This window comes from Ursus americanus, chromosome 3 (genome assembly GCF_024610735.1).
Source record: "Ursus americanus isolate L20-20 chromosome 3, mUrsAme1.1.p, whole genome shotgun sequence".
Classification (NCBI taxonomy): Eukaryota; Metazoa; Chordata; class Mammalia; order Carnivora; family Ursidae; genus Ursus; species Ursus americanus.
Window position 1 is genome coordinate 47070363 of NC_142129.1, and position 23840 is coordinate 47094202.

Below are 23840 nucleotides of genomic sequence, written 5' to 3' on the forward strand. Positions count from 1 at the left end.
ATCACTGTATTAGTGTATCTGAAACTAATATAACACTGTACGTTAACTATACTGGAATTAAAATAATAAACCTAAAGAGAAGCAAGATCTCCATTACGTTTCAAATGTTATTTTTCTCCATATTCAGAAATTAACTCAAAATGGACCAAAAACCTAAATATAAGAGCAAAGACTACAGAAAACCCAGGGACAAATATTCCTATGAATTAGACAATGGTTTCTGAGATCTGAAAACAAAAGTACACGTAAAACCGGAATAAAGTCGACTTCATCAAAATTAAACTTGGGAAGTGCCTGGATGGCTCAGGTGGTTGAGTATCCGACTCTTGATTTTGGCTCAGGTCATGATCACAGGGTCATGAGATTAAGCCCTGTGTCAGGCTCTGCACTAGACACGGAACCTGCTTAAGATTCTCTCTCCCTCTCCTCTCTCCCTCTCAAAAAAGAAAAGAAAGAAAAGAAAGAGAAGAAAAGAGAAAAGAAAAGAAAAACCTGTTGGTACTCATACTATATTTCTGTGTAGCAAGGATTTAGACCCATGTTCCCATTGCTAGGGCATCATATCAAATTCACAGGGTACTATGGGATAGTTGTAATTTTCTAAGTTAATGAAATATGCAGAAACACTCCACATGTGTCAGATATCACGTGAACAACTAGTTCGAGATAGCTCACAGTTTCAACATTAGATAGCTCAGTTTCAATATTCCTTTCAGTGACACCTTATCTTTGACGAGAAGCTGAGTTTTTGGCAGCTGCTGAAATATAAAGCATGTGCTTTGTGAAAATCAGGAAGTGAAGGTGGTTTGTCCAATCCAACTCCAAGGTTTGAGAAGGTGTACAGTGGTCAACAGCCACATACATCCCATTAGTAACTGTGCTTATTTAAGAACGAAAAATAAGAATTTTTCAATTCAGGATACACTATTTTTTTTCCAAATGGTCACTACAATTGTTAGGAAATTGTTAAGTTAATTGTTTTGGCCTATAGGGTATCATAAAAAAAATTTTTTTACTTAGACACCAAAGGTACCATGAACTGAAAGTCTGGGAACCTCTGGCTTAGTCTATCTGATAGACTGATAGGTGGTTAGGACCATAGCTCCTATAGCCAAACTGATGAGGTTCAAATCCTCAGCTGACTATACCCTTACCAGCTGTGTGATGAAGCAAGCCAGTTATCTTTCTGTTTCCTCCATTAGAAAACAAAACATCGTAATAGTTCCTACCTCACAGGACTGCTATGAAGAACAAATGAGTTAACATATTTAAATAGCCAAGTACTAGGTGGCAAACTGAGCTAGAGAAATGTTTGGTGCCGTCACCATCATAATTATGGTGCTATACTTACTGCCAGTGCAATTAGTAGGGGAAAAGGAGCACAAAAGGCATCTGATCTGATAGCTGACCAACTTCTGGTGCAGAAAGGAGATCTGGCAAGTATAAGCCTGGAGAAGGCTAGAGAACAGGCAGCCTCAACCTGACACCGAGGTCCTGTGGCTGTTAATTACTCCCAGGGCAGGGAACCAGAGAAAAGGAACAGGTCAACACAAATCTGCTATATATATTCCAAAAATTACCCATTAAACTACTTTCACTTCCAAGTGATTTTGTTATTGTAATGACAATATTTTTTTAAAGTCTAAATGTACATAAGTCTAAAGTGAAAAAATCTTCCGATTGCAAAATATAATTATCCAAGGTGTGCCTATTAAGAGTCCTTCCATCTCATTACCAAATCTAAGCATGTCAGCAAATGAGCACAAGACTCTAACACTGCTTCTCATGGGTTTGCAGGAGGGCAAAGCACACAGATCAGAAAGAACATTCTGCTAATTAAACTGAAGCAGATGCCTACGGAAGAGAAGGGCTTGTCACACGTAACATCTGTGCCAAGAATGATCAGATTAAATATGCAAAATGTGAAGTAAAGGTGTGAAAAAGCAGTAAGATTATACTCTAGACCTTAAATAGGCTACAAAAGTTCTGACAGTTTTCCTAATTATTCCCAGTAATGGACGTAGGAGGCCAAAAGGCAGGAGGGAGAAATACATTTTTCTCCATTATGGGTGTTGAGCACTAGGGCTAAAATCATGCCTGTCTGAACACTGATCAGTTTCTGCAAAGGTTAATAGCAATTAAATGCAGCAAACTAGATTAAATGAGAAACAGGTCATGATACTGCTGTACTTGCAAAGAGCACGATAAAGCATCTTTTAAATTTATCTTAATGCACAGGAAATCTAAAAAGAGCTGCTACGAGGAAAAGAACTTATTTATTAAATGGTGAAGAAATCTCTCAAATGAAATAAAAATGACAAGCTACACAAACTAACTCAAATTATCAGTATTGGGTTGCTGAAAGATTATTAAATACTAATGATGTCTAAAGGACTTTCTCAGAAAAAATAAACTATGATAATGCATTTCTCTTTTCTAAAGATAAAGTAGTCCACTTTAAAATTTAAAGTGGGGTATAACTGCTAAAATTAAAAGATGCATACTGAAGAATATTGCCATTAACACTGCTTCTTCCAACCCAGTACATCTGCAATCAAAATATAGTAAATTACTTAGTGATAATTAAAATTAAACTGTGACTACAGCTAATAATTTATCATATATTTGAAAGTTGCTGAGAGTAAGTCTTAAAAGTGCTCATCAAAAAGGAAAAAACATTTTGTTAACTGTGTGTGATAACAAATGTTAACCAGACTTCTTTCATGATCAAATACTGAATCATTATGCTGTAAACCTGAACTAAAGGTATTTATCAATTATACCTCAAAAAAATTTTTTTAAGATTAAACTGATAGCTATGACATTGAGCTCATCCTCTGAACTCACACTTTAGGATTTATACTGAAGTAAAAGATTAAGTCTGAAGCATGTTAATGGTTCATTTTTCAAATTTAAATACAAGCAGGTTTTTCCAAAAATTAAACAATCACATGTATACACAAGCACACACACTCTCTTTTCCAGAAACGTAACTCTCTACACAGAACAAAAAATAAAAGGAACAGGCTCAGAAAACAGAAATTCAATTTACTTTACTATCCTCAGGGTCTTCTAAACCATCAGGCCGACTAAGGTTTCGAGCAGGCTGGCTACAGACAACATGATCTTCCAGTCCCCAGGAAGGTACTCTCACAGGTGGCCTCTGGATTTCATCTGGATAAAAAGCACCATCTGCTCCATCTGAAATAAAATTTTGGAAGTGAAACCTGGTACTACAGAGTCTCTGCATACAGCTATGATGAACAGGACATAAAGAACCATTTTTACGCATCACAAAAATGATGTCTTTCTAATCAAAGTAATTTTCAAAAATAAAAATATATGTAATAAGCAAACAGACTACTCATTTGTGCTGCAGCACTCCTAGACGAACCCAGTTACTGTTAAAATTAAAACTACTGGTTACAAGATAATGTTTCTATTAGAGTTAATTGGACGAGTAGTTCTCTAATCCCATTAAGATACAAACCAAAAAGCTCCATATTCAGTTAATCCCAAACCAAAATTATTTTAATAACCTCTGGCTTCCTGTGTTGCGTAAGGATTACCATACTGCAGAACTGGCTGTGTATGTGGCACTGTGGCAAAATGACTGCTTTGCTCTGAGCATGTGTTGAGACACTGTGAGATCTTTTGAGGACTCTGGGAATTCTGACCTTCCATTTTCCTTTCTGCTTGATCTTCTAGATTCCTTTTAAGTTCCTAAAATTAACAAAAACAACGGTGGAAAGCATTCAAATATTTTATAATTAGGGCAGCAATTAAACATTTAGCTAAAATATAATAAAATTACTTCCCTATTATGGTTAAAGAATACAACTGAAAAATATGGCTCTTTTTTTTTTTTTTTTTTTAAGATTTTATTTATTTATGTGACAGAGAGACAGCCAGCGAGAGAGGGAACACAAGCAGGGGGAGTGGCAGAGGAAGAAGCAGGCTCCCAGCAGAGGAGCCCGATGTGGGACTCGATCCCGGAACACCCGGATCACGCCCTGAGCCGAAGGCAGACGCTTAACGACTGCGCTACCCAGGCGCCCCCTGAAAAATCTGGCTCTTAACTTCTCATAAATGTCCCTTCCACATATAACATGAGAAGGCAGAATAAAGCACAATGTATTTTCAAATTTTTTTGTGCCAAGAAGCTGCCCTTTTTATTGAGCTAAGAGGAAACTGTGTATCTCTTACCACTTAGTTATTAGTAAAAGCCAAAGGACAAAAAGCAAAGCAGACTGCTTCTCTAGTAAACTCTATCAAACATTTAAGAAACTTACTAGTATTTAAAAATACTAATCCCATATAAACTCTTTCAAAAACTAGAGAAAAAACACTTCTGGGGACGCCTGAGTGGCTCAGTTGGTTAAGTGTCTGCCTTCAGCTCAGGTCATGATCCCAGGGGCTTGGGATCAAGCCCCACATCAGGTTCCTTGCTCAGCAGGAAGCCTGTTTCTCCCTCTATCTGCCACTTCCCCTGCTTGTGCGTGAGCTCTCTGACAAATAAATAAAATCCTGAAAAAAAAAACAAAAAACACTTCTGAACTTTATTTATAAGGCCAATACTATCCTAATACCAAAGTCAAACAATGACATCACAGGAAAACTGCAGACCTCATCCCTCATGAATACTGATGCAAAAATCCTTAAAAATCAAATCCAACGATATTTTAAAAGAATATAACATAACCATGTGGGTTGTTCTTTTTTATTGTTTTTGTTTTTAAAGATTTTATCCTTTTTTTTTTTTTTGGACAGAAAGAGCGAGCACAAGCAGGGGGAGCAGCAGGCAGAGGCAGAGGGAGGCTCCCATTGAGCAAGGAGCCCACACGGAGCTCAATTCCAGGACGCTGGGATCATGACCTGAGCCGAAGGCAGATGCTTAACTGACTGAGCCACCCAGGCACCCCAACCAAGTGGGTTTTTATCACAAGAAAGCAAATTTAGCTTAACATCCAAAAATCAATATAATTCACTATGTTCACAGACTAATGAGGAAAAAAATCGTATGATCATTTAAATAGATGCAGAAGAAACATTTTACAAAATTCAACAGGCATTCATATATATATATTTTTAAATCTCAGCTAACTAGAAATAAAAAGGAACATCCTTAATATGAAAAAAAAGACACTTCAAAACCCTACAGTGAATATTAATGGTGAAAAACTAAATGATTCTACCTAAGGTCAATAGTAAGGCAAGGATGTCTGCTCTCACCACTTCTACTCAACACTGCAGTGGAGATTCCAAATAGTGGATTAAGGCAAGATTAAGGCAGACTGGAAAGAAGTAAAATCATCTTTATTCAGAGGATATGATCATATATGTAGAAAATTCTAAGGAATCTAAAGAACTAGGAGAATGAGTAGATTTAGCAAGGTTGCAATCAAGATCAATATATAAAAGCAACTGTATTTCGATATGTAAGCAACACAATAAAAATGAAGTTTTTAAAGATACCATTAATAGTAGAATCAAGAGATATTAAAATACTTAGGAATAAGTTTAATAAATGTTCAAGGCCTGTGGACTAAAAACAACAAACATGCTGAGAGAAAGTGAAGAGAACCTCAATAAACAGAAAAATACACCACATTCGTGGACTGGAAAACTTGGCATTTTTATAAATTCCTCCCAAACTAATCTACACATTCAATACAATCCCAATCAAAATCCCCGCAGGCTTTTGTATAAATTGACACGCTGATTCTAAAATAAACCCTGAGACACAAAGGTCCTGAAATGGCCCATTTTTAAAAAGAACGAAGTTGGAAGACTTACACCTGATTCCAAGACTTAGAACAAAGCTATAAAATGAAGACAACAGATGTTGATATATGGATAAACACACAGATTAGGGGCTGGCAAAATTTTTCCATAAAGGGCCTGACAGTCAATATTTTCAGCTTTGTAGGACACAGTCTGTCAAAACTGTTCAAATCTGCCCCTGTTGTTGCAGCCGTAATGCCTAAATGAATGGGCATGGTCATAAACTAATGACTTTATTTACAAAATAGGCCATGAGCTATATTTGGCTTGTAGATGTCAGTCTGCAGATCCCTGATATAAATCAATAAAACAGAAAACGGTCCAAAAATATACCCATTCTCATAGTCAGTTAATTTTCGACAGAGATGCAGAAATAATTCAATGAAGGAAAAGGGTAGTCTTTTGAATGTTAGCTTAAAAAACTGGGTATCTACAAATAAATGTTGACTATATATCATACCATACAAAAAAATTTACTTATTATTTTTTTAAGTAGGCTCCATGCTGGACATGGAGCTCACAACGCTGAGATCAAGACCTGAGCTGAGATTAAAAGTTGGAGGCTTACCGACTGAGCCACCCAGGCACCCCCCCCCCCAAAATTAATGTCAAGTGGATCATAAATCTAAACATGAGAGCTAAAGCTGTAAATCTACTGAAAGAAAAATAGGGGAAAATCTTTGTAACCTTGGATTGAGCAAAAAAAAATTTTTAAGATAGGACACAAATAGCATGAACCATTAAGAAAAATATTGCTAAATTAGACTATTTTCAAAATTAGAAGATTTTGTTCTTCAAAGGTATTTTTAAACACAAAAAAGGCACTGGAAAACAGTATGGAGATTCCTCAAAAAGTTAAAAATACAGCTACCCTATGACCCAGCAATTGCACTACTAGGTATTTTTACCCCAAAGATACAAATGCAGTGATCCGAAGAGTCATGTGCAGCCCAATGTTCCTAGCAGCAAGGTCTACAACAGCTGAACTACACAAAGAACCCAGATGTCCATCCAAGGATGAATGGATAAAGAAGATGTGGTACATATATACAATAAAATATTACTCAGCCATCAAAAAAAAATGAAATCTTACCATTTGCAATGACATGGACGAAACTAGAGGGTATTATGCTAAGTGAAATCAATCAGAGAAAGAAATTATCATGTTTTCCCTCATATGTGGAATTTAAGAAACAAAAGGGTCATAGGGAAAGGGAGGGAAAAATAAAATAAGACAAAATCAGAGAGGGAGACAAACCATAAGAGATTCGTAAATATAGGAAACAAGCTGAGGGCTGCTGGAGGGGAGGTGGGGGGGAATGGGGTAACGGGGCAATGGGCATTAAGGAGGGCACGTGATATAATTTAAGCACTGGGTGTTATATGCAACTGACAGATCGATCACTGAACTCTACCTCTGAAACTAATAATACACTAATTAACTGAATTTAAATAAAATTTAAAAATAAATAAAAATGGAAAGGCAAGTTACGTATTGGGAGAAAATATTTCCAGAACACATGAAAAAGGAATTATATTTAGAATATATAAAGAACTCTTAAAACCAAATACAACCAATAAAGACAATTCAACTAAAAAACAGGTAAAGATCTCAACACTTCACAAAAGAATATACACGAATGGGGGCACCCAGCTGGCTCAGTCGGTACAGCATGTGATTCTCAATCTCAGGGCCATGAGTTTAAGCCCCATGTTAGACACAGCTTTAAGTATATATACTTAAAAAAAAAATGTATGTGTGTGTGCGTATATGAATGGCCTGTAAGCACAGGAAAAGATGCCCAGCACCACTAGTCATCAGGGAAATTAAAAAAACCACAGTAACACTGCACATCCACCAGCATGACTAAAATTAAAACCCAATAAATAATACCAAGTACTAATGAGGCTACAGAGCAACTGGAATGTTCATACACTGCTAGTGGGAATGCAAAATGGTACAGCCACTTTAAAAAACAATTCGGCTGTTTCTTAAAAATATATCCATCATATAAGAAAGCAATTCCATTCCTAGGCATCTACTTGAGAGAAATGAAAACCTATGTCCACAAAAAGACAGGAGAATGTTCATAGCATTATTCATAGCAAACCACTAGAAATAATCCATATGTCCATCAGCTGGTAAAAGATTTATGTCCAACCAGTGAATGGGTAAATTCTGCGTGATTGCCTTTATATGAAATGTTAGAGAAGGTAAAACTATATATAGTAGCAGAAAGTAGATCACTGATTGTCTGGGACTGGGATAGCTGACGGAATTGAGTAAAAACAAGCATGAAGAAACTTGGTGCAGTAATGGAAACATTCTATAGTTTGAATATAATGGTATTATCAGAAATATTACCAAATCCATCAATATTACCAAAATCCATCAAATTGCACTTATAAAAAGTAGGTTTTATTACATGTAAACTATACCTTGGTAAAGGTGTTAAAGAAAAAAAAAATCAACCAAAATTTTAACAAAGGATGTAAAAATGGAAAATTTCATGTGTAAAGTAAAACTCAGCTAGTTTTGCTGAATGTCATCCCATAAGACTAGAGATGAGATTCTGTGTCAGCAAATTTTTACCTATATAAATGACCATTAAATGAAGTAACCTTAAAACAGAGTAAGTCGTTATCACTGAAAGCAAAACTGGGAAACATGAAAAATTCAAGTCAATTTAGGTTTGAGAAGAGATATAGCAATTAAAAGTTCCTCCTAAGCATGTGAAAAAGTACAGAAGGTATGGGACATAACATATTGCAGGACTGGGTAAATGAATGATATGGCTAGAGCACAGGGCGCATGTGAAGAGCAAGAGAAAAGACAAGCTGAAGGCCAGATGTGCCAAATCTATACCAAAGAGTTTACGACAATGGGCCTAACAGTTCTTGAATAGTCATAACATGGCCCTTCAGTAAGGTTATTCTAGGAAGGCTATACTGGGCACACTAGAAATTGGGCATACGTGAAATTAGCAACAAGCAGGGGATGGCATGACATGGTAGACTAGAGTCAGACTGACCTGGCTTTGCTCATCAGCTCCAGCACTAATAACCCTGAAGAACTTACATTCTCCAGCCCTAGGAGGACTACTGAGAAATTAGAGAAGTGTTTAGAACACAGCAGGTCCTCAGTGGAGGTTCCCTCATCTCCTGCCATGACTCAAAAAGTGCCGCCATGTAATTCAAAATTGTGAAAGTGCAATGTGAGTAGAGAAAAAGTGAAAGTAAATTAAAAAAATATTTCAAAGACAAGTCAAGAGGAAAAGGGCACGAACAGAGCAAAAGATGTAGACAGGATAAACTGCTACAAAAACTTAAGCAAATTACCTTAGAAGAACATGGTGAAATTCTGTAAGCAAACAATAAACTACTTAAATGGAGCCAAGAGTTTCACTGAAAGATTTATGGTACAGTCAAGCAACTTCGTAGAGATTGCAACATAATAAAGAGTTCCAAGTTAATACTCCTCGACCATCAGAGATGCAATAAATCCCCTGCAAATAGGATGCAGGGTAAGAAAAGGACCAGTAACAAGCAGCTTTGTTTCCTCATGAGGGAAACTGGAGGCGGGGTAAACAGAACACAGGGACATGAACAAGACAGATACAGGCAGGTTGTTTGATAAATCGGAAGACTGAGCTCTTGACTTAGAAAATCTGATTCTCAAATTTGCATTCACAACACTCCCCAAAGGGTCCATGTTTAGAATTCAGGAGATAAATGAACTTGGATGAGGAAAATGAATTTATATCTTTTCACTAACTTTTAACTGAAATTTAGCATTTTCTTCAATTATGAATGTAGGCACACACACACACACAAAAAAAAACCCCAGCAATAGCTGCAGTACCTTTGTCACCTACAGAATCAGATATTTTCACTTCATATTACAGTCATTGCAGCCATCTCAAAACAGCCTCTACATTTCACTACCTTGAAATTATGGTAATTACTACACATGCTAAATCTTATTTAACATTTTTAAATAAACACATGTACTACCGTCACATATCATAAACTTGTTTTAATATTTTGATAACTATTTCTTATAACTCATTTCCGTTGTGATTCTGTATATTTTGCTTTATTCATTTAAAAATATTTCTGGGAGGGGCGCCTGGGTGGCACAGCGGTTAAGCGTCTGCCTTCAGCTCAGTGTGTGATCTCTGTGATCTGGGATGGAGCCCCATATCAGGCTTCTCTGCCGGGAGCTTGCTTCTTCCTCTCCCACTCCCCCTGCTTATGTTCCCTCTCTCGCTGGCTGTCTCTGTCAAATAAATAAATAAAATCTTAAAAAACAATAATAATTCTGGGGCACCTGGGCGGCTCAGTCGGTTAAGAAGCCAATTCCTGACTCTGGCTCAGGTCATGACTTGGGGTCCCGGGATCAAGCCCTGCATCTGGCTCTGAGCTTGGCAAGGAGTCTGCTTGGGATTATCTCTCTGCCCCTCCCCCAATCACTCCCTCTAAAATAAACAAATCTTTTAATATATTAAATATGTTATAAATATATATAATTTATATATTTTATATTAATATATTTAATATATATTAAACACATTTCACCAGACTATCAAAAGGCCCTTTGAAAAATCATGGTCAAGAACTCCTGTAAGACCTCCTCTACCTTCAAAAACATGTATGACATGAATGTGGCTAACGAGCAAAATAATATTGATGGCTGATTCCTAACTCTCCTTAAAAAAACCTCCACGATTTAAGAAATAGATTTTGTTAGGGACGCCTGGGTGGCTCAGTCATTAAGTGTCTGCCTTCGGCTCAGGTCATGGTCCCAGGGTCCTGGAATCGAGCCCCACGTCAGGCTCTCTGCTCAGCTGGGAGCCTGCTTCTCCCTCTCCCCCCTTACTTGTGCTCTCTCTTGCACGCGCTCTCTCTCCCAACTAAATAAAATCCTAAAAAAAATAATAATAATAGATTTTGTTAGGAGTCCTCTCTTATAGTTCCAGGGCACAAAAGTTTGTTCAGCTGGTTTGCCTCTGCTAGAGTGCCTAAATTAATTAATTCAACTAATATTTAACTTCAAATATCAGGTGCTGTACTAGCAGCTACAGATACAATGGTGAATAAAACAGAAGCAATTCCTATCTTCATGGATCTTACAATTAAGCAGACGAGCCAGATGTTAAGAAAGCACAGAAATAAATATAATTACAAATTATGGTAAGTGCTATGCAATAAAAGTACAGGTACCAGGTTTAACAGAGGCACGAACTTCAGACCGAAGGTCAAAGAAGCCCTTACCGAAGAAGAGTCATTTATTCTAGGACTTGAAGGATGAGTCAAGAGTGGGGGGGGGGGGGCAGGCAGCACCTGGGTAGCTCAGTCGGTTAAGCGTCTCGCTCTTGGTTTCATCTCAGGTCACGATCTCAGCATTGTGGAGTCAAACCCTGTGTCAGGCTCCACGTTCTACATGGAGTCTGCTTGATATTCTCTCCCTCCCTTCCCCCCATGCATGCATGTGCACTCTCTAATAAATAAATCTTTTTAAAGAAGTAGTTATGAATAAATATTTAGAGGGAAATATTACAAATTCTGGGATATACCTGAAAAAATATCTCTGGGGAAAGGAAGGAAGGTAATTATGGTTGCACGAATAAGACAGCCATAAAGTAACAATTACTGATGCTAGGTGAGGAGTACAACCGAGTTCATTCTATTATTCTATTCTAGTATGTTTAAACTCCTAAGGGGGGGGGGGTAGAGTCCAACAAAGTAACAAAGAATTGTAGGCAAGAATATTGCTGGCAAAGGAAATGAATGAGAGTGCTGAGAAAATAAAGCAATCGGTGAGTTGTAAAGCCTGGGTGACTAGAACATTTCTCAAAGTGTGGTTCCCAGAGCACAGCACCAGAACTTAGAAATGCACATCTCAAGCCCCACTACAAACCTACTAAAATAGAAACTTTGGGAATGGACCCAGGAATCTGTTTTAACAGGCAATACAGGTGATTCTGATGCAAGCTCAAGGTCAAGAACCACTGAGAGAGACTCTTATGTATATATCCAGAGAGATATCTTATGTATAAATTATCCATATAAATCTTTCAGATATGTATGTTTTATACATGTAAAATATAAAGTATCTTGACTGCTTCTCTCTAGCATTAGCTAATATCACTAAAGCACAATATACACTTAAAGCTGGGTTTCTTATTAACAACACAAAGTAAATCCATGTTTCAGAAAGTTGAAGCATTTGGAATATGTATGTAATTCTTTTTTTTTTTTTTTAAGATTTTATTTACTTGACAAAGAGACAAGCATGGGGAGCAGTAGGAGGAGAGGGAGAAGCAGGCTCCCCACTGAGCAGGGAACCCGACACAGGGCTCGATCCTAGGCCTGAGCCAAAGGCAGATGCTTAACCATCTGAGCCACCCAGGTGCCCCGATATATGTATTCCTTACCAACTTCTTGTCAGAGCTGATTAAAGCATCATTGTTTTAACTTTGCAATACACCTGACCAAACCTCATACCAGAAATTTTATCATTTTCTCACTCTTCATCTGTCCTATTGTTTAAATTATCTTTAATCCATTGTTTATTTGCAGGAATCTTTTTAACTCACTTGCCATTTTGTGTTACCATACACTGAAAGGGAAAGGGAGGGAGAGAAAAAGGGGGGAGGAGGGAGAAAAGAAAAAGCTTTTTGAATACCCTCAAGTGCAGGAGACAAGGAAAATAAATAAATAAATAAAAATTAAAAGCTTCAAAAAATCTCAAATTCTATTCCTAATAGGAATCTTTCTCATAGTGATATGGCTCTAACAATTCTGAAACTGTTTTATGTGGATTATCAGATTTAACAAATGAATAGATATGTGTTGGTATTGTTGGACACCAGGATTCTCAGCGTGGAAGGCACATATACAAACAGGAAATGAGGAAGGCAAGTAAGAACCATGTGGAGTTCAACTAGGATTCACGATATCTAAAATAATGTTTCTTAATTCTGCCCACTGAAGAGATCTAGAAGCAACGAGCCCCAGTAATCATGGACACACGCAGGGCCCATATTTTGTTTTCTAAACACCATCTCCCACTAATAACAAACCAGAAACTCCTTGGAAAAGGAACTAATTCCAGGACTGGACCAGGGAGTCTTTCTTATTTAAAAAAAAGAAAAAAAAGGACAATGCCAAAGATGAGTTAAGAAGGGTACAAGATGAGCTGGAGTATTCTGCAATGCTAGGAAAGTATTATGTGCTCAACAAAATCAACAACACCCTTTTGATACTGGGGCATATCAGGAACCAGCTTGAAAATGCTCCCAACTGACCAAATGTAGGACTGCAGCAACATCAAATTAAGAACAGTAGCAAATTCTAATCCACTGACTAAAGAGTTCATACTGATGACTGTCAGGTAAGAAGACAGGAAGACAGACATCTACGGGCGCATGCAAAAGCAAGAAATGTAAGCATTGGGAATTATCAAGCTCATGGGAGCAGATACAAGATTCCCCAAATTCTAGTTTTTGCTTAGAAGCTTGAATTTTATCACTGGCAACAAATACTACCACTTGTTTTTCCTTAAAGTAACAGGCTCGTTTCACTTCTTTTCAAGAGAATACCTGCCAAATACCCTACTCTGAATAACCAAATTTTGTCTATTAGTCATTCTTTAATACGGAAACGATATACTATGAAAAGAGCAGCTAGTTCAGTTCACAACCCAAACAACTGCACAAGCGCTTCACCTTAAGATCACCATCATCTTCATTAAGTAAAGTGCTTTGGGGGTACTCCCCATTTCCTCACACAGAATATTAGAAAGATGTGCACCCCGAGGTCGAGCTTCAATAAGATTATTTTACTGTTTCATAAGTGAAACTGGTTTTTGTTTTTTTTTTTGAACTATGAATGCAGTAGTTAAGATGAATATGGTTACCTATACTAATGCACTTTGGTGCAACTGCCTTGATTCAAAACGCACCACTGCTTACACGCCAGCATGTAAATGTAACACAGTGGGTGGGTGGGGAATACATATATGTATATATATGTAACACAGTGGCGAATAAAGCAAACAACATCGCAGTACTGTGAAAATAGTTTTCAATTTTGTAGACTTCTAAAAGGGGGTGGGGATCCCCCCAAAAGACCTCAAACTACACTCTGAGAAATGTTGCCCGACAGCCATGTTTTACATTATAAATGTATCCTCTGCTTCAATGTTAGGTTATGCTATAAATCATTAAACAAGTTCTAAAACATTTCCTGTCACAGAAGAAAACCAGATAGACAACATTATGTATAATTTTTAAATATTTATACTCTCTTCCTAAATTTAAACATTATAAAATCTGTTTATTGTTAAATACAAAATACATAACAAAGACCAAGTTAAATTTCAATACTTAGGTATTTTCCTCATAGTATAAGGTAAATTATTTAAAAATATTATGTAGGGGCACGTGGATGGCTCCATCGGTTAAGTGTTCAACTTAATTTTGGCTCAGATCATGATCTCAGGGTCATGAGATCAAGCCCTGCATCGGACTCTGTGCTGGGTGTGGAACCTGCTTAAGATCCTCTCTCTCCCTTCTCCTTCTGCCCCCCCATTCTGCACGTTATATCTAAAAATAAATAATTTTTAAAAATAAAAATAAAATTACTTAACTGAAAACATTCTCCACTAAGAGTACTAACATCTGTTTGTCTTTTCTTTATTCATTTAGCTTGTTTTCAAAGCCACTCTCACATGACCGTAACGTGTGTCTTCATAAAGCTGTAGTATCATTCATTCTCATTTTTTTTTTTAAGATTTTATTTATTTATTTATTTGGGGGGGTGTGCCCCCGAGCACAAGCAGGGGGAGGAGCAAGGATATCAAGCAGTCTCTGTGCTGAGAGCAGAGTCCCACACACGGCACCTGATCTGACCACTCTGGAACTATGACCTGAGCTGAAACAAAGCACCAGATGCATAAACAACTGAGCCACCCAGACACCCCTGAAAGATTTTTTAAGTACACTGTTCAATACCTTTTCCCTGGAGAGGTTTTCCAAACGCGAAGTTAGGCCATTTATTTCTTTGTCTTTCTCTGCCAACTGAAGCTGAAGAGAGAAATCATCATTAATCTTTTCCATTATCTACTCTCTCCTTCACACCAAGAGTTAGTCTATACCATTCTAGCAAAACTATTACCATACCTGTGTGCTTTTCTTGGTGTATTTCTTTGACACCTCTAGATTACTTCTCATTAGTGACCAACTTCCCTTACTCATACAACTTCTCCCATAGTTTATGCAAAATTTCACCCCCGGTATCATCCTCTCAATGCTCTTTTTTGTGTCTACTGCTTCTTCACAATTAGAAATGTTGAGTGCTCTCCAAAGTTTCTTCTTTGGCTTCTCTCTACATTCCCCCTAAAAACTACCTTTTTTCTATGCCTTCACGACTATGATCCCCATGGGAATAAACCACAAGTATTGACTCACAAGGCACACTTCTTTCCCAAGTTTCAAACCTTTCTTTTCAACTGACGCATGACATGTTTTCATTGTTCTCACCGCACTTTAAGGGCAAAAGGTCCCAAACCTACTTTTCTTCCTTTTGTTAACAGATATTACCAATCTCAGAGCCCATGTATGACTGAAGCTAGGAAGCTTTGTTACAATACACCCTCCTCCTCTTCTTCCTCCACTCCCCAATATTTTCAGTCTCTTAAGTCATTCATTCACTTTACCAATCACATTATGAATACAAACACAAACTCGTTTTTCAATTATTTTTCCCTAAGGATGCCTTTCAAAGCTTTCCTCGATATACACGTCCTATTCAATAAGTCATCAGGGAAGGTACCCAAGGGGGTGGTCTTCACCAAGTAATTCTGAGAATACTTCTAATTTTCTTACTTTCAAACACCCTTCCTACCTATAAATCCTCTCAGGGTTACCAAATTGTTTTCAAAAAGACCTACTACAGTTGGGTCCCTTTACTCCTAGGAAATTCTTAACAGCAAACAGCTGTTCCATTTTAGGCCCCCCAAAATGTGGCTTCAATCTATCTTTCAAGTCCAACCTACTCCACCACAGACATTAAAGTCCTATTATTCAAGAATGCTCAAAATTTCCAGGCTATACTCTCCACTTTTCACCTCCAAACCTATATAAATGTTTTTCAATCTTCTTAGAATGATGCTTCTTTCTTTTCCCAGCTCTGCTTCTCCTCCCCTTCAGTTTGGTCTTTGAAAGGTCGGGTTTCTCCACGCTTAACTCCTAAATATTCCACTGGAAACAGCCCTAAGGTACTTCATTAAATAGACTTATTCATATAGAACTTCATCCCATTTTGCCTTGTCTAGTGAGTATGTGTCTAAACAGTACAAAATAAGGGACAGGGCACTCAACAAAAAGCAAGCACCTTACCAGCTGCATAATCTATAATGTTGTTTAATTCGGATGCTCACTTTTGTCATAAACTAAATGAACTAAAAACATTTAGCTTCCCACAGGTTTGACAGTGGATTGTGAATGTCAAAGAGTTGTGAATATCACCATTATACTTCTAGCAATCCCTATTAGATTACGAACTCCTTAAGCATTCAGAGCACTGTGCCTTACTTTTATGATCACCTACGTAACAGCTAACATAGTGTGCACTTGCTAGCTCTCTATGTATATATAGTAGGCTTTAACTTTACTAAATTATTTTTTCTAGTCAATATGCAAAGATAAAAGCTCATATAAATTTAGTATTCACACTTTATAAATAATAAGGGAAGCTGCCAGCCACTGAAAACAATATCCACAGGGATCTCAGACATAACAATAATCTCATGAATTAAGAGTTTGAAATTTTCACTCTGACAGTAGGTGAAGATAAAAAAGAACTACCAGTAAAATTACCTATATGTGCCACCTTCTCCAGCCCCCAGGGGGAAACCGAAATTCTTGGTGCCTTTAAGAACACCACATTTAAAAATTAGATTGTAAGTACCAACTAGCTATAATATAGCAAAGTTAAATCATTCAGAACTTCCTGATCTTTAGTCACACGATATGCAAATTGTATGTACATACATATCTCAAAATACGTAAGATTATACTTTATTCCTTAAAGCAAAAAGATCTTCCTACTAATTAGCTAAACAGTCTAATTTTTTTTCTCTAACAATCTTACAAATATTATTTACCATTTGGATTTGTTTGTTGCCTAATGTTACATTGGCAAAAACAATTTTAATTAAGATTGTAGCACTCTGCAGTCTTTCTTTAGGATCACACATTTTGGCGATTCATTGAATAACTCTTACATAAATTTTAAAATCACTGATCATATACTATGCTCCCACAAAAACGTAAAGGCCTTAAAATAATTTTACATACACATTCATGTTTGTTTCTAAGTGAATAGGATAATGATCACTTTTCATCTTAGAAACTAAGCATGATTTAAAAATGTAATTTTAATTAGCCAACTCAGTGCACAGAATTAAAGCCACAATGGCAATGCATAGCAGCATTTATTTTCTCAGTTCATAGTCAATTAACTACTCAACTAAATATGTAGTACATTATTTATACACAAAAATACAATTCCAATTATCTATATTAAAACTGCCTATTAGATTGGTAAAACTTATAGCTAACATATTTGCAGAAGTACCAGGTACGCTATGCCTCAAGCCATAAAATACCGAACTTACTCTGTAATTGTCCTCTACTTCAGCTAGTGCTAGCTTTACATTTTCAGCAATCTTCACTTGTTCTTTCCATTTCAGTTCCATTTTCGCAAGTTCATCAGCATACTTATTACATTTTGTTTTCTCATCCTAAATGAAATTAGCATAATTACCAAAAATTTTAAATCCAGATAGAGCCAGTATCTATATAAACATATTTAGATATGTGCTGAATGTTTCATTATAAACACTGTTTTAACAACATATCAACTGAAACAACCAAATGTTTAAAAAAAAAAAAAAAAGTCAGTGGAGGACGGGACAAATCATTTCCCTACAATGGGATAGTATATATTTAAAAGAACAAAGCAGATCTACAAATTAACAAGTAAAAATGTCAAGATACATTAATTGAAAATAGTATGCTGCAAAAAAAAAACATATAGTATAATCCTCTTTTTAAAAGTTAACACGATTTTATATGATCTCTATATAGTGCTGTGTAGAAAAATATAAAGTATTAACAGCTCTTATCTCTTGGAATCAGGATTATGATGGTACCTTTTACCATCTTTATTCTTTATCTCTATAATGCCATAAGATTTCGCAATAAGCATATATTACTTCTGCAAAGGGAGGTAACAATGATTATAATGACAACTGTTTCCAGACATTGGGATTTCCTGACCAAGATAATCTCTAGGTTGACGTCTTACACACTGCTTCTTCTCTACAACCCAGGATGTTGAAAGGAGTTACAAATCATGACAAAAGGGTAAATTGGGCAATTTCATTTCGAATGTCTTATATTCAAGGTGAAAGATTAAAAATACGCCTTAAGCAATTCAATTGAGAAAAAGGTTTTAACAAATAACTGCTAGATCAAGTTAATATCCATTACGATATATACCATACCTCACACCACACACAAAAATAAGCTTAAAATGAAAATAGACCTAAAATGTGAAACCTAAGACTATAAAACTTATAGCAGATAGGAGAAAATCTTTACAAATTGGATTAGGTAAATGTTTCTTAGAACAGAATGGAGCCTGCTTAAGATTCTCTTCTCCCGCTGTTCCCCCACTCTCTCTCTAATAAATGAATAAATCTTTAAAAAAAAAGAAAGCACAAAACATAAAAGAGCAAACTGGTAAATCTGTACTTAATCAAAATTGAAAATTTTTCTAGAAACACCATTAAGGAAATGAAAAAGGCAAGTCACAGACTGGGAGAAAATATTCACACATATCACACAAAGGACTTGTATCCAGAATAAAGGACTTACAACTCAACAGTAAGATAAAAACTCAATTTTTAAAATAGCAAAACATCTGAACTCTCCCAATAAAAAGGAATGAACTACCAAAATAAGCAAGAACATGGATAAACTTCAAATTAATTATGCTGAAAAAGGACCAAAAAAACAAAGCATAAACCACATGAGTGAATTTATACAAACTGTACAAAAGGCAGGCTAACCTACAGGGGCAGAAAGCAAGCCAATAGTTTCCAGGGGATGGGGAGGGAGTGAGAAATGAGTTGCAAACGGGTAAGAACTCTGGCAGATAATAGAAATGTCATCTAGACACTGTTTCACAACTATCTACATGGCAAAACTGATCAAACTGCAGACTTCAAATATAAGCAGTTTATTGGATTTCAGCAAATATATGCAGTTTACTGCACTTCAATACAGCAGAGGGGGGGCGCCTTGAGGAAATTTTTAGCTTAAGCACATTCTATCTTCCTATCAATAATATTATGACATTCAAAAAAATATTCATCTAGAATTGTTTCATACTTGATGAAAAAAGTTTAGTCCTTTATAAACTACTTTGAACTCAAGGGTAAAACTGTTATAATCAATCAATCCTTCTACAGAAGGAATCCTTCTGAAGCAACGAAATGTTTAAAGTTTAAAAGATTTGGGGTGCCCGGGTGGCTCAGTTGGTTAAGCGTCTGCCTTCGGCTCAGGTCATGATCCCAGGACCCTGGAATCCAGCCCCACAGGGAGCCTGCTTCTCCCTCTCCCCATCCCCGGCTCATACTCTCTCTTGCAATCTCTCTCAAATACATATTTTTTTAAAAGTTTAAAAGATTAAATATTATTTAAAACACAGTGACAAAATGTTTGCAATTATTACAGTAACACTGAACTAAAGTATGAACTTCATCATTCTACAGTTCTAAATATCCCTCCCCTCTCTACATGCATGGAGAAACATACACAAAAAATTAACAAAAATCACACACACAAACACAAAACACCCTTGCCTTCCTTCTCCAAATCAGGTATAAATGAGAAGCATTTTCCCTTTGCCCTTTAAATATTCCAGGAGTGAATCCTACCAAGACAGTCGCAAAACTGCAACGTATGAAGAATACAGTTTAAAAGAGTCAAAATACGTAACATCATAAAAGCAACAGCTCATTTGATTAACATTCTCTTTTTCCACCTTGTAAATTTGGTTACTTTAAGATATGGTAAAATTCTTTGCTATTATTACAGTAAATGTAAAAAAAAATACTTCCCTTTTATGAAGTTCTAAGTTCAAGGATCCATTTTCAATGTATCCTTACAATTAAGAAGACAGACAAAAATAACCAACCTCAATCACTTGCCATTATCAAGAAAGGACACGAGGTCAACAGAAAATTTTAGGATCATGATTGTACACACAGGCCCACATGAGCAAGTACACAAAACAGCCCCCTTTCATCATCTCCAAAGTGAAACTAAGCAGGTGCCTGGGTGGCTAAGTCAGTTAGGAGGCAGCCTTCAGGCTCAGGTCTTGATCCCAGGGTCCTGGGATTGAGCCCCACATCTCATCAGGCTCCCTGCTGACGGAGCCCGCTCCTCCCTCTCCCTGAAGCTCCCCCTGCTTGCGTTCTGTGTGTCAAATAAATAAAATCTTCAAAAAAAAAAAAAAACCGAAACTAAGTAAATGGGTATGGGGGGGGGGGGAACCCAGGATTAAAAAAAAAAAAAAAATCCAAACAACAAAGGTAATCTAAGCCATTATATCTAATAAATCTTTCACTTACAAGAAAGCTAGCTTACCTGCAAGAGTTGTCTACATTTATTGTATTTTTCTGTTTTGTCAGCAATTTCTTTGGTCATTTCACAGACTTGTCCCTTCGTTATCATGTCAGAATCTGTCTCGGCTATTACAAGGCAGAAAATATTATTAAAACTTATTTTGCCCCTTATATTATCTTCCTGTTCAGAATAACTTAAAGGTCAGGATACTGTGAAATAAATGGAATACGAAAGGAGAGAAATATATATCTAAAAACATCTATTCATACACTAAATAAAGATAGATAATATTAGCTCTACATGAGAATTTTTTATATGTTTGGCCAGAAACAAGTTCACATTCAATAACGAAAAGGATTATGTTTTTTAATTAACTAAAAATAGTTCTTAAAAAGGCACACTTGTTCTCCTAACTGACTAGATAGGATAAGTAGAAAGCCATACTCTCTGAGAAAACACTTTAAATCATTTTTCTAGTCCTTCATTACTATTCACTAAGTCTTTGTTAAGTAAATAATTTACACACCACCATTCTAGATACTATAGAGGATGTAGAGATATGGAAGTCAGGACCCTGTTCTACGGTGGCTGAACCTAATTAAATATTTAATAGCATGGAAAGTTTACAATACAGTTAAAAAGTCTAAAACAGCAATTACCTCAAACATTACAATAGGAAATATATTTTTAATATACTCTAGTGCCAACTTTTCACTATTGTCAAATCTTTAACATAAGGTGAAAAAAAATTGGGCCAAATGAAAACCTAGAGTTAATTCCAATTTTCATGTTGTTTATACATTCACTATGTCTTTCTCATCTGTTCTATAAGTTAATAAACTAATAATTTAACTTATCCGCCAACAGGTACACTAACCAGAAAGTACCCTAATGATCCAAAGAAGTCAAAAAAAAAAAAGAAAAGAAAAAGTAGTAGTTAGTAGTAAAAGAAAAAGAAAACCATCAACAGGGGATTTATTCTTCCCCCAACAGAACTGTACAATTAAAAGATCCGTATATGCTTCAAAATTCCACAGATTTAGTGGGATATTAATTAAAAATTCAATCACTGGCTTTTGTCCTATAGCCTAACTGCTGCTATTAAGTATATAAGCTTACAAACTCCAGCTCATTTAATACTTGTGAATATTCTCATAAATACGAGGTTCACACATTTTGTATATTTCACATGCATGACTTTCTTACTTTTAGACCCCAACTTTATCTTTGCCTTAATCCTCTCGCTTATAAGAATTTTTAGACGCTCCCTTAAATTTGTACACCTGGAACAAGGCAGTATAAGTAAGTATCAATACTTGTCAAGGCAGGACACTACAACACAAGGTCTGAAAGATTTTTACCTGCCGAAGGTGGTGGCTTTACATCTATAGTAGAGGCAGCAGTAGCTGGGTCTGTGTTTATTGAGGCATCATTCACTTTCTGCTGATTCCCAGTTTTCTTTGTTAAGACACTGTTGCTATTGGCCTATTCAAAATATTAACAATAAATTATTATAGGAGTTATATTTCCTTCCTCAGTAATTGCTATGAAGAAATCCTGAGAAGTCCACAAAGCTGTTCCTGCATCTTAAAGGCCAACATAAACCTAAGTTAACACATAACACGCACCACTTTTACTAACTGACCTAAATGTTACAAAAAAGAAAAACTTTACTTCCATTTTCCTTGTCAAATCATCAAACCACCACCAAAAAAAAGACACAGAAATCTCCTAGGTCACCTACTACAGAATCATAATATACTTATAGGCCCCAAACCAAAACCTGTATATGTGGGTCAAACTTATAAAGTATATTCTTTTTTTACAAAAGCCTTTCTAGTTTACCACATGCATTTCGGTGAAGATATCTGTACTGGGCACCCGGGTGTTTCAGCTGGGTAAGTGTCTGCCTTCGGCTCAGGTCATGATCCCAGAGTGCTGGGATCGAGCCTCACGTTGGGCTCGCCCCATAGCGGGGAGTCTGCTTCCCCCTCTGCCCTTCCCCCTGCTCATGATCTCTCTAATAAATAAATAAAATCTTAATTTTCGATGTGAGCCAAAGGCAGACGCTTAACTGACTAAGCCACCCCCGTGTTCCTAAATGAAATCTTGGGGGGAAAAAAAATCATCTGTACCATACAGAATACAAATGAAAGAGTCTTTATAATAAATTTTGTTTGCAAAGAGAACTTATCTTTTCAACTACAGGTTTTAAATATGTCTCTTCACTTCCAGCATTCCATTATATAGCAAACCTTATATTAGATACAATTTAAGGACCCACGTTAGAACACCCATCAGAACAGAAATAATTTTTCATTAAATCTGTTTACCCACTCTCAAACGGAATATAAAACAACTAGCTAACATTAACTCTCCCTACTCTAGTGATTATGAATCGGATGGAAGAACCCAACAATGAAAACTGAGAAAGTATCTATGACCCTGGGTATAGTCAATGGTGAACCCCACCGAGGAGGGGCATCACTGTCACGAAGGAGGAATTCCGTATGTATAGAGTTTTAAGTGAAAACATTTATCAAGAATTTAGACGGAAATGGTTCAAGAAAAAGGGACTTTCCCTCCTGTTTTCTTCTTCCTGCTGCTGCCCTTGCTTCCTTTGTTGGTTTTCCAGCAAATAAAAACTCCAGATTTAAAAAAATATGTATCGTTACAATATTAGACCAATGACTTCACATCAGACCAACGACTTCAAATCAGCAGAGATAAATTATGTTCAAAAGGTTGATATTTAGAATATTGTAAATCTGGGGGCACCTGGCTGGCTCAGTCGAAAGAGTATGTGACTCTGGATCTCAGGGTCATGAGTTCGAGCCTCACGTGGGGTACAGACATTACTTACATAAATAAAACTTTAGAATATTATAAATTTGATTTGTAAACAAAAATACTGATAAAGGAATTATTAGATATGCATTCAACTGTCCTTACTGATTGGTCTGACAGTTTGTTTATTTGTTTTTGGAGCCTCTGGCATTCCTTGAATTTTTCTTTATAATGATCTGCTGCCATCTGAAGACGAAGTTTCAAATCTTCAACCTCTCTTCTTAGTTCGTGTTCCAGTGTATCAGTCTTTTCCTGTGACAAAAAAAAACACACACACTTCCTCTTAAAAAAAAAGTTAAAAATCTCCTATCTCATAATGTGAAAGTAAATCCCAACTTCATTTTCGCTTTTTTCTTTCTGGCTTTTAATTTTTATTTGTTTTGGAGTTTTGGCAACAGAGCTACATTAGCTCCTAATAAATCCAGCTTTATATTCTTAGGACTAAGGCTCATTAAAAAACTAGAGAAGAACGATCCACCTCCTGAGGAGTAAGTATTACCCTGTTAA

At 36.4% G+C, this 23840-nt stretch overlaps 1 protein-coding gene across 2 annotated transcripts in view; it reads right to left on the reverse strand.

Annotated features, from left to right (window-relative positions):
• Positions 1-23840, reverse strand: part of TAX1BP1 (Tax1 binding protein 1) — a 77854-nt gene that overhangs the window by 10174 nt on the left and 43840 nt on the right. Inside the window, exons 10-16 of one of the 2 annotated variants that reach the window (XM_045792963.1) lie at positions 23439-23585; positions 21848-21971; positions 20508-20611; positions 17468-17593; positions 14802-14873; positions 3678-3723; positions 3053-3201 (exon numbers count right to left, since the gene is read on the reverse strand). In XM_045792963.1, coding sequence (XP_045648919.1) covers positions 3053-3201; positions 3678-3723; positions 14802-14873; positions 17468-17593; positions 20508-20611; positions 21848-21971; positions 23439-23585 — 768 coding nt within the window. Of the gene's footprint in view, positions 1-3052; positions 3202-3539; positions 3724-14801; positions 14874-17467; positions 17594-20507; positions 20612-21847; positions 21972-23438; positions 23586-23840 lie in introns of both variants that reach the window. The other variant, XM_045792962.1, reaches the window with a different exon arrangement.